The sequence below is a fragment of the Bos mutus genome, chromosome 21 (assembly GCF_027580195.1).
Source record: "Bos mutus isolate GX-2022 chromosome 21, NWIPB_WYAK_1.1, whole genome shotgun sequence".
NCBI lineage: Eukaryota > Metazoa > Chordata > Mammalia > Artiodactyla > Bovidae > Bos > Bos mutus.
The window spans coordinates 3,728,993-3,747,175 of NC_091637.1; the positions used below are offsets into that span (position 1 = coordinate 3,728,993).

An 18,183-nucleotide genomic window follows, 5' to 3' on the forward strand; every position below is an offset into this window, starting at 1 on the left:
CAAGTTTGGAAAACTCAGCATTGGCCACAGGACTGGAAATGGTCAGTTTTCATTGCAATCCCAAAGAAAGGGAATGCCAAAGAATGCTCAAACTACCACACAATTGCACTCATCTCACATGCTGGTAAAGTAATGCTCAAGATTCTCCAAACTAGGCTTCAGCAATACATGAACCATGAACTTCCAGATGTTCAAGCTGGTTTTAGAAAAGGCAGAGGAACCATAGATCAAATTGCTAACATCTGCTGGATCATCAAAAAAGCAAGAGAGTTCTAGAAAAACATCTATTTCTGCTTTATTGACTATGCCAAAGCCTTTGACTGTGTGGATCACAATAAACTGTGGAAAATTCTGAAAGACATGAGAATACCAGACCACCTGACCTGCCTCTTGAGAAACCTGTATGCAGGTCAGGAAGCAACAGTTAGAACTGGACATGGAACAACAGACTGGTTCCAAATAGGAAAAGGAGTACATCAAGGCTGTATATTGTCACCCTGCTTATTTAACTTCTATGCAGAGTACATCATTGCCGGGGTCCAGCCCCGGTGGATCCAGGGAATTCGAAGCAGGGACGGCATCAGCGAGGATCAGGAAAAATTGCTTAATTAAACGTTAATTAAAGATATAAAGAGTGGTTAAATAAGGATAGCTCAGTGAGGAAATTCAGTGGAGAAAAGAGGCTGAAATAAGGATAGCTCAGTGAGGAAATTCAGTGGAGAAAAGAGGCTGAATAATTCAGCCAGAAGGTGAGAGAAAGAACGACATGGGGAGACCAAGTTTCGGTGAACAAGGCCCGCACTTTATTTTCCAAGTAGTTTTTATACCTTAAGTTATGCATAGAGGATAATGGGGGAAGGGGTAGAGTCATGCAGCAAGCCAGGCTTTCTTCCTGCAAACTTATCATATGCAAAAGTTTAGGTGATTTGCATCATCTTCTGGCCCAGAGGCCTGTTAACATTTTAAGACCCTTTCTTCAGAAAACGTATTTTTCTCTAAAGGTGATTAGTCAAGCGCCACCCTCCAAAAGCATTAGATAAAGTTGCATTCCTATAGCGCAAAGGTGTGGTGGGCTATAACAAGAAAAAGAATTAACTCAAGGGTCCCAGGTTACAAACATTAAAGCTACTACTTTCACCAATTATATTAGTCAATACACTGCCAGGGACACAGCAGGTAAGGGATATGGAAACTTAGCAGCAAACATTGGCCCAACAAGTGAAAAACCCTTCACCAATACAATTTCTAATCAATCTTTTAACTGCTCAAAGGAATATGTATTTAGACAGTTTAGAACATCTCATGCCTCTCACAGTTGGGAGGCTCTGAGCAATCACATGTGGCTGGAAAAACCTATTCAGGCAGGCTAGAGGACTTCCAAAGGAGTTTGTAAGTTGAAACATTATCACACCCAGGAACTTTATTAACCGGAGCTGTAAGTTAACTCTTTTTTCAGAGAGACGTAGTGGGGGACAGCCCCCCGCCGCCATAAAGTCAGAGGGTAGGTGAGAGCACAAAGCAGAAAGTAGGCAGACTCTGATTTTGGGGGTAGATGCTCGAGAATTTCCAGGGGGACTCCTGAGGCTCGATCCCATCTTTGCGTATGCCGAGCCTCCTTCCTCATGACCTTTGCTATGGGTGGAGCTCCTGCTCCTGGCACATCATGAGAAACGCTGGGCTGGAGGAAGCACAAGCTGGAATCAAGTTTGCGGGGAGAAATATCAATAACCTCAGATATGCAGATGACACCACCCTTATGGCAGAAAGTGAAGAGGAACGAAAAAGCCTCTTGATGAAAGTGAAAGAGGAGAGTGAAAAAGTTGGCTTAAAGCTCAACATTCAGAAAACTAAGATCATGGCATCTGGTCCCATCACTTCATGGGAAATAGATGGGGAAATGGGAAACAGTGTCAGACTTTATATTTGGGGCTCCAAAATCACTGCAGATGGTGACTGCAGCCATGAAATTAAAAGACGCTTACTCCTTGGAAGGAAAGTTATGTCCAACCTAGACAGCATATTCAAAAGCAGAGACGTTACTTTGCCAACAAAGGTCCGTCTAGTCAAGGCTATGGTGTTTCCTGTGGTCATGTATGGATGTAAGAGCTGGACTGTGAAGAAAGCTGAGTGCTGAAGACTTGATGTTTTTGAACTGTGGTGTTGGAGAAGACTCTTGAGAGTCTCTTGGACTGCAAGGAGATCCAACCAGTCCATTCTAAAGGAGATCAGTCCTGGGTGTTCTTTGGAAGGACTGATGCTAAAGCTGAAACTCCAGTACTTTGGCCACCTCATGCGAAGAGTTGACTCTTTGGAAAAGACTCTGATGCTGGGAGGGATTGAGGGCAGGAGGAGAAGGGGACGACAGAGGATGAGATGGCTGGATGATATCACTGACTCGATGGACATGAGTCTGAGTGAACTCTGGGAGTTTGTGATGGACAGGGAGGCCTGGCGTGCTGTGATTCATGGGGTCACAAAGCGTCAGACACAACTGAGCGACTGAACTGAACTGAACTGATGGTGGCTTTATTTCTAGTTTTTAAGGAGTCTGTATATATTGTCTTCCATAGTGTTGTATCAGTTTACATTCCCACCAGAAGTGCAAGAGGGTTCTCTTCTTTTCTCCCCATCCTCTCCAGCACTTGTTATTTGTGGATTTTTTTTCATGATATCCATTCTGACTAGTGTGAGGTGACGTCTCATTGTGGTTTTGATTTGCATTTCTCTAATAATGAGCGATGTTGAACATCTTTTCATGTGTTTCTTAGCAATTTATATATCTTCTTTGGGTTTCCCTGGTGGCTTAGAAGGTAAAGCTTCTGCCTGCAATGTGGGAGACCTGGGTTTCATCCCCAGGTTGGGAAGATCCCCTGGAGAAGGAAGTAGCAACCCACTCCAATACTCTTTCTGGGACGATTCCATGGACAGAGGAGTCTGGTAGACTTACAATCCATGGAATCGCAAGGAGTTGCACATGACCGAGCAACTTCACTTCTCGTGAGTAATAAGATATGTCTGTTTAGGTCTTTGGCCACTTTTTGATTGGGTTGTTTGTTTTTCTGGTATTGAATTGTATGAGCTGCTTGTATATTTTGGAGATCATCCTTTGTCAGTTGTTTATTTTGCTATTATTTTCTCCCATTCTGAGGGTTGTCTTTTCACCTTTTTTTATAGTTTCCTTTGCTGTGCAAAAACTTTTAAGCTTAATTAGGTCCCACTTGTTTATTTTTGTTTTTATTTCCATTATTCTAGGAGGTGGGTCATGGAGGATCTTGCTGTGATGTATGTCATACAGTGTTCTGCCTATGTTTTCTTCTAAGAGTTTTATAGATTCTGGTCTTATGTTTAGATGTTTTATCAGTTTTGAGTTTATCTTTGTGTATGGTGTTAGGAAGTGTTCTAATTTCATTCTTTTACACATAGTTGTCCAGTTCTCCCAGCAGCAATTATTGAAGAGACTGTCTTTTTCCCATTGTATTTTCTTGCCTCCTTTGTCAAAAATAAAGTCATTATAGGTACATGGGTTTATCTCTGGGCTTTCTGTCTTGTACCATTGGTCTATATTACTGTTTTTGTGCCAGTCCCAAACTTTCTTGATGACTGTATGTAGTTCTGTAATATACTCTGAAACCAGGTAAGTTGATTCCTCCAACTCCATTCTTCTTTCTCATGATTGCTTCGGCTATTTTGGGTCTCTTGTGTTTCCATACAAATTGTGAAATTTATTATTTTAGTTGTCTTAAGAATGCCATTGGAAATGGACAGATTGTTAGAAAAGTTCAACCTTCCAAGGCTGAAACTCTTCCAGAAAATTGCAGAGAAAGGAACACTTCCAAACTCATTCTATGAGGCTACTATCACCCTGATACTAAAACCAAAAGCATCACAAAAAAAGAAAATTATAGGTCAATATCATTGATGAGCAAAGATTCAAAAATCCTCAACAAAATTTTAGCAAACAGTATTCAACAACACATTAAAAAGATCATACACCATGATCAAGGTGGTTTTGTCCCAGGGATGCAAGTATTCTTCAATATGTGCAAATCAATCAATGTGCTACACCATGTTAACAAAATGAAAGATAAAGAACATGATAATCTCAATAGATGCATAAAAAGCTTTTGACAAGATTCAGCACCAGTTTATGATAAAAACTCTTCAAACAATGGGCATAGAAGGAACCTACCTTAACATAACAGATACCATATAGAGCAAGCCAACAGCAAACATTATTGTCAGTTCTGAGAACCTGAAATCATTCCCTCTAAGATCAGGAACAAGACAAGAGTGCCTACGCTCACCACTATTATTCAACATAGTTTTTTATTTTATTTTATTTTATTTTATTTTTAAACTTTACATAATTGTATTAGTTTTGCCAAATATCAAAATGAATCTGCCACAGGTATACATGTGTTCCCCATCCTGAACCCACCTCCCTCCTCCCTCCCCATACCATCCCTCTGGGTCGTCCCAGTGCTCTAGCCCCAAGCATCCAGTATCGTGCATTGAACCTGGACTGGCATCTCGTTTCATACATGATATTTTACATGTTTCAATGCCATTCTCCCAAATCTTCCCACCCTCTCCCTCTCCCACAGAGTCCATAAGACTGTTCTATACATCAGTGTCTCTTTTGCTGTCTCGTACACAAGGTTATTGTTACCATCTTTCTAAATTCCATATATATGCGTTAGTATACTGTATTGGTGTTTTTCCTTCTGGCTTACTTCACTCTGTATAATAGGCTCCAGTTTCATCCACCTCATTAGAACTGATTCAAATGTATTCTTTTTAATGGCTGAGTAATACTCCATTGTGTACATGTACCATAGCTTTCTTATCCATTCATCTGCTGATGGACATCTAGGTTGCTTCCATGTCCTGGCTATTATAAACAGTGCTGTGATGAACATTGGGGTACATGTGTCTCTTTCCCTTCTGGTTTCCTCAGTGTGTATGCCCAGCAGTGGGATTGCTGGATCATAAGGCAGATCTATTTCCAGTTTTTTAAGGAATCTCCACACTGTTCTCCATAGTGGCTGTACTAGTTTGCATTCCCACCAACAGTGTAAGAGGGTTCCCTTTTCTCCACACCCTCTCCAGCATTTATTATTTGTAGACTTTTGGATTGCAGCCATTCTGACTGGTGTGAAATGGCACCTCATAGTGGTTTTGATTTGCATTTCTCTGATAATGAGTGATGTTGAGCATCTTTTCATGTGTTGAAAGTCCTAGCTATGGCAGTCAGAGAAGAAAAGTAAGTAAAAGTAATCCAGATTGGAATGGAAGAAGCAAAAGTCTAATTGTAGATGAGTATACTTGTATACTGTATCTACAATATTTTTGTATATACAGTATATTTTTATACTGTACATAGGGCTAAACCCTAAAGATACTTTCAGAAAATTATTAGAGCTAATTGGTGAATTTAGTAAAGTTGCAGGATACAAAATCAATACACAGAAATCACTTGTATTCCTAGGTACTAACAATGGAAAAAAGAGAAATTAAGGAATAAACCTCATTTACCATTGCAACAAAAAGACTAAAATACCTCGGAATAAACCTACCTAAGGAGAGTTTGGGTGAACTCCAGGAGTTGGTGATGGACAGGGAGCCCTGGTGTGCTGCAATTCATGGGGTCGCAAAGAGTTGGACATGACTGAGCGACTGAACTGAACTGAACTGAAGGAGACAAAGGAGCTGTATACAAAAAACTATAAGACACTGATGAAAGAAATGAAAAAACCACATAAAAAATGGAGATATTCCATGCTCCTGGTTGGGAAGAATCAATATTGTGAAAATGATTGTGCTACCTAATATAGTCTACAGATTCAGGGTATCAAGCTCTCTGGGCTTCTGTGTGTATCCCGATTCCCTGTCAGACTCGCTGGGCTTCTGTGTGTGATGCAGTTGAAGAGGTTTGCTGATTTGACCCTGGAGTTGCCCCTAGTGTCTGTCTGCCTTACTGCAGACTCTACTGAGCGGCCACACCTATGAATGGCTTTTGTTCTCAGTAGTCCTCAACCTTGTGTCCCTATCCTGTCAGGGCTTAAGTTCAGGCAAGACAGAAACCAGTCCAGGTGGTCCTCCCAGGAGTCAGAACACTGGATGTGTGTTGGTTACACTTCTCTCTTCCCTTCCTCAGGGAGAAGTTGAGACCTGGGCGTTTTCACCCAGTGTTTCTGTCAGTATCAGGGAGCAGGGCCTCCGTGAGAGCATGACCTGAATTTTTCTCCTGGGCCCCCTTGTGGTTGACGTCAAGTCTACCTGGGGTGCTGCAGTCTTTTAATGGCTTTTAGATTCCTTGCAAAGGCAGTTGGTCCAGGTACTGTTAAGTTAACTTCTCTGTGTAGACAAGGATCAGGGCTTCTATTCTGCCATCGTGCTGGTGTCAGTGTTAGGAATTTGACATACAATGAGATCTGCCAAGTATGACCGGAGAAGGCAATGGCACCCCACTCCAGTGCTGTTGCCTGGAGAATCCCATGGACGGAGGAGCCTGGTAGGCTGCAGTCCATGGGGTCGAGAAGAGTCGGACGTGACTAAGCGACTTCACTTTCACTTTTCACTTTCATGTTTGGAGAAGGAAATGGCAACCCACTCTAGTGTTCTTGCCTGGAGAATCCCAGAGACGTGGGAGCCTGTGGGGCTGCCGTCTATGGGGTAGCACAGAGTCAGACACGACTGAAGCAACTTAGCAGCAGCAGCAGCAGCAGCCAAGTATGATGCTCCCATGTCATCCTCAGTCTTTTCACTGTTTAAAGGTGTGGTGCAGCTAGCTTTTCATGTGTGCTACAGACTGAAAACCCTGTTGATAAATGCAGTCTGATATTGCCAGTCAGGTAGTAGAAAGGAGAAAGTGCCATTATGAAGGGAGTCCATAGTGTTATCTTTCCTGTTACAGTCCATGGCTGGAAGGAAAACTTACTTCAAACACTCAGTTTGCAGTGGGGAAAATGAGTTCCAGAAAACTTAAATTACTTTCATAAAGTCATATGACTGCTTCAGAGTCAAATTTGTGACATTATAAGAATTTTTAAGGTACTTTTTCAATTCTCTTATATTCTTATTACCAAACTCTTTTAATAGTTGGAAATGTAGATATGAGCTTTGAAGCACTTACCCATTGGAACTGGTGGTTCTGAACTTTATGGTTCTGAACTTTAACCCCAGTGCTCTTTTCTTTCTTCTGAGAATGTGAATTCTCAAATTGCCTGCTTTAGTAAAACGTTTTATTTGAGTGTATGCAAATGTGGAATCTCACTGTTTACCTTTTTCCATATTACTATCAGGTCTGACAAAGGTCTGAGGTGATGGCAGTTTTTTTCTTGATCTTTGTAAGCTCTGCTTGGCCCTCTTGAGATCACACATCTAAAGGATGATTGAAGAGAAGTGAGAATTTAGAGTTGAATCCATAGTTCTGGGATTAGTGGAGGTGGGATTAGTTCTAAACACTGTAATCAAGTCAGAACTGACCAGGTAGGAACCCTAAGGGAGCTGAAATGGGACCTATAATAGTGACTCATCGTCTAAATTCTCTTGCACTAAGCTATGTCAGATGCTTTTGCATGAACCTAGGGTCTTGGCAAAAATGTAGTATTAACAAGCTTGCACATTCTATGAACCTCTTACCCAAATCCTTTCATCCACCCATCCTTATAACCTAATATTCTCCAAGCTGGAGAAGAGCATTTGAAAACACATCTCCATTGAGATCGTATAGATTAAGTTAATATAAGCCTCGGAGACAGAGTATTTGGACTTTTCAAAGAGCCTGGAAAGATTATTTGTGATAGTAGTGGTGGTGGTGGTAAGCTTGCACTGAAGTCATTGTTCCCCAGAATCCCTTTAAGCTTTATTACCAAAGTTAAGTCTCTGGGAGGTTGAGAGTGAAACTCTGGGAGTTTGTGTCTGTGAGGCTGCAGAATCCTCTGTAAGTCACTTCCTTAATCATGTTTTAGCTTCCTGTCCTTAAATGGAAATAAAAATAGTGTTATATAGTAATTAAATGAAAAATTCTTACTATAGTGCCATTTAATATGTATTAACAAACTTTCGTCTGTGGGCGTCAGCAGAAGGATGGGAGGAAGTACTTACAGGGAAGTTGACGATGGAGTGGGGGAGTCAATCTGCTTCATGCATCACCTTGCCCTGGGAGACTCTCAGTTCAAGTAAAGGAAGTGGGCAGTAAGGTGGAGGGACCAGCAGCAGATGAGCCCCACTCCCTTTCTTCAAAAGCAGAGGAAGACTGGAAGAGATATTCCCAGTATTTGAAGAGCACTTCTATTTAACCTTCGTGGGCATGAGAGTTGGTATTATTTATATCTCTTTTTTCTATTGATTTGTTGCAATGTAAAGTTTTCTATCTGTATATTTAAATTTATGAAAAGTAAAACTTTAAGAGACCAGAATGACATTTAGGCATAAATATTATTTGAAAGAATGACAAATGCAAGATGTTGGCTTTCTTTTGTGTATAATTTTAGAGACCTCCCCCCCAGAAGCCAAAGCAAAAAATTAACTGAGTAACTACTATTTACTTGACAATAGTCCAACCACTCACTCTGAGCCCCCTTCATAAATTGGGTTCTGCCATCGGCTCCTCTTTGATACGGGGGGAGTAAGGCACAGAGATCTTAAGAAGCTTTTCAAGATTATGGAACTGGTTAGAACAGAGCCACTTTTCAGGCTGATGGCCAGGCAGTGTTCTCCCCTGCCTATTGCCCACGTAGCACAACTGCTCAGCGTTCTTTGGGGTCTCCATTCCTCACCCCTACTGTTGCCAGTCTGGAGTAGCTCATTAGGATTGCCTTCTGTGGACAGCTACAGTCACTGCACATCACAGTTCTGTCCCTGTCAACACTGACCAGCTCTATATTCTGCCTAAATTGTGTCTGTCATTGTCTATTTCTTGCTTATTTCTAAGTGAATATGAACGGTGTGTTCTCCCAATGTCACTTTCAGCTTTTCCACTTTCAGTGAACTAATGTAAGTTCTGATATAACAGATGCCTATTTTCAGCAATGTCTTGTCTTAGATGGTCTCTTATCAGCCTTTTGCCCATCTGACCACTTGAGTCAGCCAGTAATGACTGTCAGTTTCCAAGAGACCTTAAAGAATTAGTCTTCTTGTTGCAGTATTTAATTTCATGTGAACATTTAACATGTAAATTCCAAGTAAATATGATAACTTAAAATCATGATTTTCTATATATAGAGTACATGATACTAGGTATAGATAACATTAAGGTTTGCATAAAAACTATTAAACTGATAAATGAATTCAGCTAGGTGGCAGGATATAAGATTAATATACAGAAATCTGTTGCATTTCTTTATACTAACAATGAAACATAGAAAGAGAAATTAAAAAATAATTCTGTTTAAAATTGAACCAATGAAATAACTTCAAGACCTGGAGGAATAAGTCACCCTCCTCCCCACAGATACATCAAAAATTCATCTGCATATGGAGCAACTCCTACAGGACATGTTCAGAACACTGGCAGAAGATCCCAGACTTCCACAAAAGCAAGCCAATCTCCTTAGAATGAGGTAGGGCAAAAGATAAAGATAAAAAAGAGACAATATTCTGAAAGAGTTTCAGAAGGATAGGCATTAGCTCTTCTCTAAATATTTGACAGATTACACCTGTGAAGCCATCTGGCCCTGGGCTTTTGTTTTAGGGGAGATTTTTTTTTTTTTTAATTACAAATTGTTTTGATTTCAGTGCTTGTAATTGGCTTGTTTATAATTTCCATTTCTTCCTGGTTCAGTTTTGGAAGTTTTAATTTTTCTAAGAACCTCTCCATTTCTTCCAGGTTGTCCATTTTATTGGCATATCGTTGCCTGTGGTAGTCTCTTATGATCTTTTGTATATCTCCGTTGTCTGTTCCTCTCTTTTTTGCATTTCTAATTTTGTTGATTTGAGTCTTCTCCCTTTTTTTCTTGATGAGACTGGTTGTTTGTCAATTTTGTTTATCATCTCAGTGAACCAACTTTTAGCTTTATTCATCTTTACTACTGTTTCCTTAATTTATTTCTGCTTTGATCTTCATGATTTCTTTCCTTCTGCTAACTTTGGAGTTTTTTGTTATTCTTTTTGCAGTTGTTTTACGTGTAAAGTTAGGTTGTCTATTTGATGTTTTTCTTGTTTCTTGAGGTAGGATTGTATTGCTATAAACTTCCCTCTTAGAACTGCTTTTGCTGTTTCCCATAGGTTTTGGGTCGTCAGGTATTCATTGTCATTTGTTTCTAGGAATTTTCTTTCCTTTTCTATTTCTTCATTAACCTGTTTGTTATCTATAAAAGTATTTTTTAATCTTCATGTGTTTGTGTTTTTTACAGCTTGTTTTCCTGTTATTGACATCTAGTCTCATAGTGTGGTCAGAAAAAATGCTTTGTATGATTTCAATTTTCTTAAATTTACTGAGGTTTGATTTGTGACACAAGATGTGGTCTATCCTGGAGAATGTCCCATGTGCACTTGAGAAGAAAGTGTATTCTTTGGCATTTGAATGGAATGTTCTATTAGGTCCATCTGGTTTGATATGCCATTTAAGGCTTATGTTTCCCTATTAATTTTCGATTTTGATGATCTGTCCATTGGTGTAAGTGGTGTGTTAATGGAGATTCCTTAAAACAAACAAACAAACAAACAAACTAGGAACAAAGTTATCATATTACCCAGCAATCCCACTACTAGGCATATACCTTGAGGAAGCCAAAGTTGAAAAAGACACATGTACCCCAATGTTCATTGAAGCACTATTTACAGTAGATAGGACATGGAAGCAACCTAGATTGGTCATTGACAGATGAATGGATAAAGAAGCTGTGGTACATATATACAATGGAATATTACTCAGCCATAAAAAGGAACACATTTGAGTCAGTTCTAATGAGGTAGATGAACCTAGATCCTATTATACAGAGTGAAGTAAGTCAGCAAGAGAAAGACAAATATTGTATATTAATGCATATATATGGAGTCTAGAAAGATGATACTGATGAACCTATTTTCAGGGCAGCAGTGAAGATATAGACATAGAGAACAGACTTATGGACACAAGGCAGAGGGAGGAAGGAGAGGATGGGACTAATGGGGAGAGTAGCATGGAAACATATACACTGCCATATGTAAATAGATAGCCAGTGGGGACTTGCTGTATGCCTCAAGTAACTCAAACTGGGGCTCTGTAATGACCTAGAGATGTGGGATGGGTGGAAGGTGGGAGGGAGGTTCACAAGGGAGGGAACATATATATACCTATGGCTGATTCATGTTGATGTATGGCAGAAACCAACACAATATTGTAAAGCAGTTATCCTTCAAATAAAATAAAATACGTTTTTATAAAAAAGGGGAAAAGAGGGGAAAAGAAGAGACAGAGTCTTTCAGGATGAGAACCTGTGCCCTGGGGAGGGAGTTGTGGAGAAGGAGGAAAAGTTTCCATACACTGGGAAAGCCCCTCAAAGGTGAGGACAAGAGGGAGCTTTGGAACCTCAGAGGGGAGCACAACAGTGATTGCCCCGAAGGCAAAATGGAGAGAATTCATCACAGACCTCATTGCTGAACAGCATTTCCTAGCTGAGAAGCAGCTCAGATGCTTGAACCCATGGCAGAAGTTAGGGGCAGGGTGCCAAGGCTCACGCTCAGGTGTCAGACCCCAGGGAGAAGACCAGTATTGGTTGCTTTGAGGATCCTTTAACGGGGCTAGTATGATACAGCTGAGGGAGTCCAGAGAAAAGACTGGGCATCCCAGACAGACAAGATAACATTGTCGACAGGACACTCTAACTCCTTGCATTCAAAGATGGTGGCTGTGCCCCAGAAACTGCCAAAACCTGCAAAACCAGTAGGAGCACCAGCGGTGGAATTAGACTTGACTGTAGTTTAGTGTCCCAGAGTGGGAAGCATAAGCCACTGCTGCTGCTAAGTCGCTTCAGTCACGTCTGACTCTGTGCGACCCCATAGACGGCAGCCCACCAGGCTGCCCCGTCCCTGGGATTCTCCAGGCAAGAACACTGGAGTGGGTTGCCATTTCCTTCTCCATGAGAAGGTTCAGGATTGGGCAAAGAACAGCAACCAAACAAAAATCTGCATTGGTATTGTGGCAGAGGCAAGTAGAAAGTATAGTCCCTGTAATTCCTCTTTGGGTGCCGTCAGTCTTTCGAGGAAACAAATGTGGTTGACTCTTAGCAAAACTTACCCTAGGCAGCTCTGCAGTGTTCATTTATGTTGCACAGGTTATGAGAATGATTCTTCTCAAATATACAAATTCTGAGTTTTTAGGAAATAGTGATTTCCAAATAGAATTGCATGACAGAATTTCCAAATAGATTTCCAAGATAGAAATGAAATGAAAACTTGAAAGCAAATTCATTTTTGAACTAAATGCAGAGGACTCAACTCCATCAGTCCTATTTTATGCTCTTCTTCAATAGAATCTGTTCCTTTTCACTCAGAAAATTGCCATCCCTTCTCCCCTCATTCCTGACTTTCTTGCATCTGTGTAACCCTTCATCCTTCTCCCAACTACCCAGAGCTTAATGTTTTTAAAAAATTTCTGGTAAAATGCACATAAATTTGCGATTTTAACCACTTTCAAGTGTGCAGCTCAGTGGTATTTAGTACATTCAGATTATTGTGCAACTATGACCACCATCCATCTCTAGAGCTCTTCATTTTGTGTAGCTGAAACTGTAGCCTTTAAGCACTGACTTTGCATTGTCTCTGCCTTCCAGCTCTTGGCAGCCCCCATTCTCCCTCCTACCTCTGTGAGTTTGACTACTGTAGTTGCCTCATATAAGTGGAAGCACAGTGTGTCTGTGATTGGCTAATTTATGTTTTTTAAAAATTTAAATAGCAGTCATCATAATGGATACGAAGCTGTTTTGATTTGCCTTTCCCCAGTGACTAATAATGTTAAGTATATTTTCATGTGCCTATTGGTCATTGTTTGTCTCTTTTGCCTTAAGTCCTTTACCCATTTTTAAGTCAGGTTCTTTTGCTTATTTGTTGTTGAGTTTTGGGAGTCTTTTTTATTTTTTGGATATCAAACTTACAACATACATGATTTCCAGATGTTTTTTCCCATTATACAGGTTGCCTGTCCACTGTGTTGGGCTTCCTATGTGACTCAGTGGTAAAGAATCTGCCTGCCAATGCAGGAAATGCAGTTTTGATCCCTGGGTCGGGAAGGTCTCCTGGAGAGGGAAATGGCAAACCACTCTAATATTCTTGTCTGGGAAATGTCATGAATAAAGGAGCTTGGCAGACTACAATCCATGGACCACAGAAGAGTCAGACATGACTTAGCAACCAAACAACAACAACAACAGCAATCCACTATGTTAATTGTGTCCTTTGATGCAAAAAAATATAAACTGAACTTTTTAATCTTGATGTAGTCCAGTTTATCTTTTTCTTTTATTGCCTGTGCTTTTGGTGTCATATATAAGAAATCATTACCAAATTCAGTGTCATTAAGCTTTTCTCCTGTGTTTTCTTCAAAGAATTTTGTAGTTTCAAACCATCCTTTTGGTTTCTGATCCATTTTGAGTTAATTTTTCTATATTGTGTAAGGGTTCGACTTCATTTTTTTGCTTGTGGGTATCCAGTTTACATAACACCATTTGTTGTAAATACTTTTTCCCCACTGAATGGTCTTGACATGCTGTTGAAAATCATTTATTATGGCTTAATCTCTAGTCCTTGAGTTGTAAATCTTGAGCCTCCTGTGGCCGCCCTGTTTCCTGAGTACCACTGTCAGGGCCACATTCCTAGATTCTTTTTACTTTAGCATGACACTGCTTAAAGGAGAAGTTGCTTAAAACAGCTTTTCTCCCAGGTTTTGTGTGTGTGTGTGTGTTTTCCAAACTCTTCTCTTAAAACCTTTATTATACTATTGCACTTAATACTTATTTGATACTTCCCGCTTCAAGTTGTTAAGGCTTTACATCTGTAGATCCTTTTTATTTAATAAGATTAAAAGCTCTGGAAACCTAAAGTCTGGTAAATACCTGAAACAACCAGAAAAAATCTCTTGCAAAAAGTAGGTCCTCAACTGACTGACTTAACACAACCTTTGTATAACATTAATAAGGTTATGCAGCATTTGGAGACAGAATATTTGCTGAATCCAATTAAGTTGAAGAAAGATGCTACTTGCTGTTCAAAGTAGTTAGCAAAGCTCAGTTTAAAATGCTGAATAGTCCTTTAACAAAATTTAAACACTATGTGCATAGTTCATAGAATCATATTGGGGTGTTTTCCAAAATGCCAACAGCTCTGAAGCTAACATGACTTGGTTGTGCTGACAGAATAGTTGACTCCAGTTCATTATCATTATTTTTATTTTCATGAAGGTCTGAATAACATGGCTCAGGCTGCAGACTGCTGGGTATGTAATTGAACAACAGACTTGAGCTGACAGGTGCCACTCATCAATGATTACTTATTTAGCAAAACTGGAGGAAGCTTATTGTAATAATTGCTGATACAAACACTCTTGTTTCCGTAGAAATACCTTGCTTATATGCAGAGGTTCAGGAGTCTTATTTGTGTTCCTCCAGGCCAGAAATGGAGAAAGCAATGGCAACCCACTTCAGTACTCTTGCCTGGAAAATCCCATGGACGGAGGAGCCTGGTAGGCTGCAGTCCATGGGGTCATGAAGAGTCAGACACGACTGAACGACTTCACTTTCACTTTTCACTTTCATGCATTGGAGAAGGAAATGGCAACCCACTCCAGTGTTCTTGCCTGGAGAATTCCAGGGATGGGGGAGCCTGGTGGGCTGCCGTCTATGGGGTGGCACAGAGTCAGACACGACTGAAGCGACTTAGCAGCAGCAGCAGCAGCAGAGCAGAAATACTCTGAAATTGGTGTTCTTCTCCCCATACCAATCAGTTGCTTAGTGCTGGGGAAAGGAAGCCACCTCCTTTCTGGTGGCACAGACCCCTGACTTGGAGTTTGTTTCGGGAATCTCATTACTGGTCTTTCAAGTTCCATTTCTGCCAAGGAGAGGGGAACTGATTTTCTTTAAGGTTAAATGAGCTAATTTTACCTCTGATGCACAGTTAGATATTACAGTTTTTTGTTGTATGAATTTTACTACCTCATAGTTGGAATGGTAATTCCTTGATTTACTGAAGTGTTATTCTTTTCTGAGTTGCAGAATTTGAAATCTGTGATATGCGTATGTGTCTTTACGTAATAATGATAACAATGAACATTTCTTAATCTCTTTTGGTATATGTATTCTCCAGATCTTTGCTTTGAGTTCCACCAAAGTAATGGATAAATAACTTGAATTGTCCCTGATATTACTCATTGTGTGGGTGTGTATTAGTTGCTCAGTCGTGTCTGACTCTTGGTGACTCCATGGACTATAGCCCACCGGGCTTCTCTGTCCATGGAATTCTCCAGGCAAGAATACTGGAGTCGGTTCCCATTTCCTTCTCCAATATTACTCATTACTTAGGTTTGATTTCATAGCATAACTTTGACATTTCTTATGTGATGTCTTATATTTAACCTTTTTATGTTTTCTCTGTCGTATAATCAGCTAAACAAAGACTTTTAGAGTATCATAGTCATCTGTCACTGGCAACTTGCAGTGTATAAATATCCTGTTTTTTCACAATTAAATTTACTAACTGTAAGAATCCTTCATCATTTAAAAATTGTAACTGCCATGCAGATCCCAAAGAAAAATCCACCACTTTTCCGTATGCTGTTGAGCTGTCAGTGTGTGACTCAGAGGAAGTTGAGGCGCTTTCTGGCACAGAGTATTAACTAACATACGTGTGTTTTCTCCACAGTAAAACCCACTGTAATTGATGTTGACATCTATGTTAACAGCATTGGTCCTGTGTCATCGATAAACATGGTAAGAAGCTTCTTTTCTGATCTGACGGTCTTTGTATCAGTTCTTGCTTACGCTCTTATTGTGGATTTCTGTTTGAGATCTATCATGCAAGTTTAAGTTCACAATTGACTTCTTAAATATGTAGCATTTATTGAAAGTTTAAACACTGAAAGTGGTAAAACTCAAGGAATAGAGATTGTGACATCAGTAGTGATTAAAAAGTATCTCATCCCATGTTTTTCTCTGGATATATGCCCAGGAATGGAACTGCAGGGTCTTATGATAGCTCTATGTTTAGTTTTTTAAGGAACGTCGATACTGTTCTCCATAGTGGCTGTACCAGTTTACATTCCCATCCACAGGAGGAGGAGTCTCTTCTCTCCACACCCTCTCCAGATTTACTGTTTGTGGATTTTTTGATGATGGCCGTTCTGGCTGGTGTGAGGTCACACCTCATTGTGGTTTTGATTTGTATTTCTCTAATAACTAGTGATGTTGAACATCTTTTCATGTACCTCTTGGCCATCTGTATGTCTTCTTTGGAGAAATGTCTGTTTAGATCTTCTGCCCATTTTTTGAGTGGGTTGTTTGTTTTGATGCTGTAAGTGTCATGAGCTGTTTGTAAATTTTGGAGACTGATCCTTTATTAGTAACATCATTCACAAATATTTTCTCCCAATTTGTGGGTTGTCTTTTGGTTTTGTTTATTGTTTCCTTTGCTGTGCAAATCTTTTGAGTTTAAGTAGGTCCCATTTAAAATTTTTGTTTGTATTTCCATTATTCTGGGAGATGGATCAAAAAACGTATGTTGCTGTGGTTTATGTCACAGAGCGTTCTGCCTGTGTTCTCCTCTAGCAGTTGTATGGAGTCTAGTCTCACATTTAGGTCTTTAATCCATCGGAGCTTATTTTTGTGTATGGAGTTAAAGAATGATCTATTTTCACTTTTTTACATGTGGCTTTCCAGTTTCCCCAGCACCATTTGTTGAAGAGACTGTCTTTGCACCATTGTGTAGTCTTGCCTCCTTTGTCATAGGTTAATGGACCATTAGTGCATGGTATTATTTTAGGGTTTTCTATCCTATTCCATTGAAATGTTTCCATTTTTGTACCAGAACCGTATTGTCCACCCGCATCTTGTCCACGCGTTGTTTACTGTGTGTAAATTTCCAGGTGATGTTATGTGCAGTTGTGCAGTCATTGGCTATGTCTGACCTCATTAAAACTAGGGATGAATATAAATGACAGTTTTTAAATTTTAGTTCATTTTTTCAAGGACCAAAAGACCTGCCTTTCAGTGTTTCTCAGGAAAGAATCTGAGAATACTCAGCTTATACTTCTGTCTTCCTGGGGGTAAATAAACAAGAAAAATAAAATATGGGGTCAAGTACATGTGTGATTTCCCTGAATAAAATTTTAGTATATTTTCACATACTTATAAGCAAAAAGGCTCCAGAAGTAACTGTTTATAGTGTAGAAGTCCTTTCCTGTACAGAGTGCTTGGCTCTTAGGAAGGTGCTGGAATGTTGGAATTCACTAGTGTCAGGGTCCCCTCACAGGCACCGTGGGCCAGAGCGGGCCTCCCTGACCAGAGTGTGCAGATTCTAGGAGCAGGCCCTTGCTCTGCAGGCCAGTGACCTAATGCTGGGCTCGTCCTGTGCTTCCCTGCTGCACAGTGGCTCCTGGATTCAGGGGATGCATGATGCTGAAGGGGGATTGCATAATGCCAGCTTAAGAAGCCTTCCTTTCATTGCAGAGTTCTGTGGATGGAAATAATCCTTCCAAAATTCATAGCAAAATTGTTTCTTTTCATTGCCCGGTATTAAAAGTGCTCATCTTTTCTCTGATGATAGAAAGGTTCCATGTGGGGCTGAAATTCTATTTATGGGTCACTCAAAAAAAATCCCCTATGTCATCCACACAGTGGAGATGGACCACTAACAAAGAGGGGAAATGAATAAAAGAAGATTCACCCTACACAGATCGTGAAAGGTAAACTGTGACTGCAAACTGTGCCTTTCCCTGATTCAGTAGTCAGTCTCTCAGGGTTTCCTGTTCCGGAATTGTATTTACTTGTATTAGTTCCGTAATGCTTTATTCAGACACTGCTTTATGTGTAACGCTAAAACAGAATGCCTCCAAAGATACATAGTTGTAAAACTGTTTTAGGAACAGTTGCTTGTATTTGCATATCTAGGGATTTTCATGAACTCCTGCCACCTTGAGATCTACTTTGTGCCCGGAATCAGTCTTTGCTGCTGGAATTGATAGACTTTTCTTTGTGAAAATCATAGGCTGCA

The 18,183-nt window shown here is 40.1% G+C and overlaps 1 protein-coding gene across 2 annotated transcripts in view; it reads left to right on the forward strand.

The window, feature by feature from the left end:
• GABRG3 (gamma-aminobutyric acid type A receptor subunit gamma3) overlaps window positions 1–18,183 on the forward strand; it is an 839,241-nt gene that overhangs the window by 51,737 nt on the left and 769,321 nt on the right. For both annotated transcript variants that reach the window (XM_070358245.1, XM_070358244.1), the window contains exon 3: window positions 15,838–15,905. In XM_070358245.1, coding sequence (XP_070214346.1) covers window positions 15,838–15,905 — 68 coding nt within the window. The remainder of the gene's footprint in view (window positions 1–15,837; window positions 15,906–18,183) is intronic.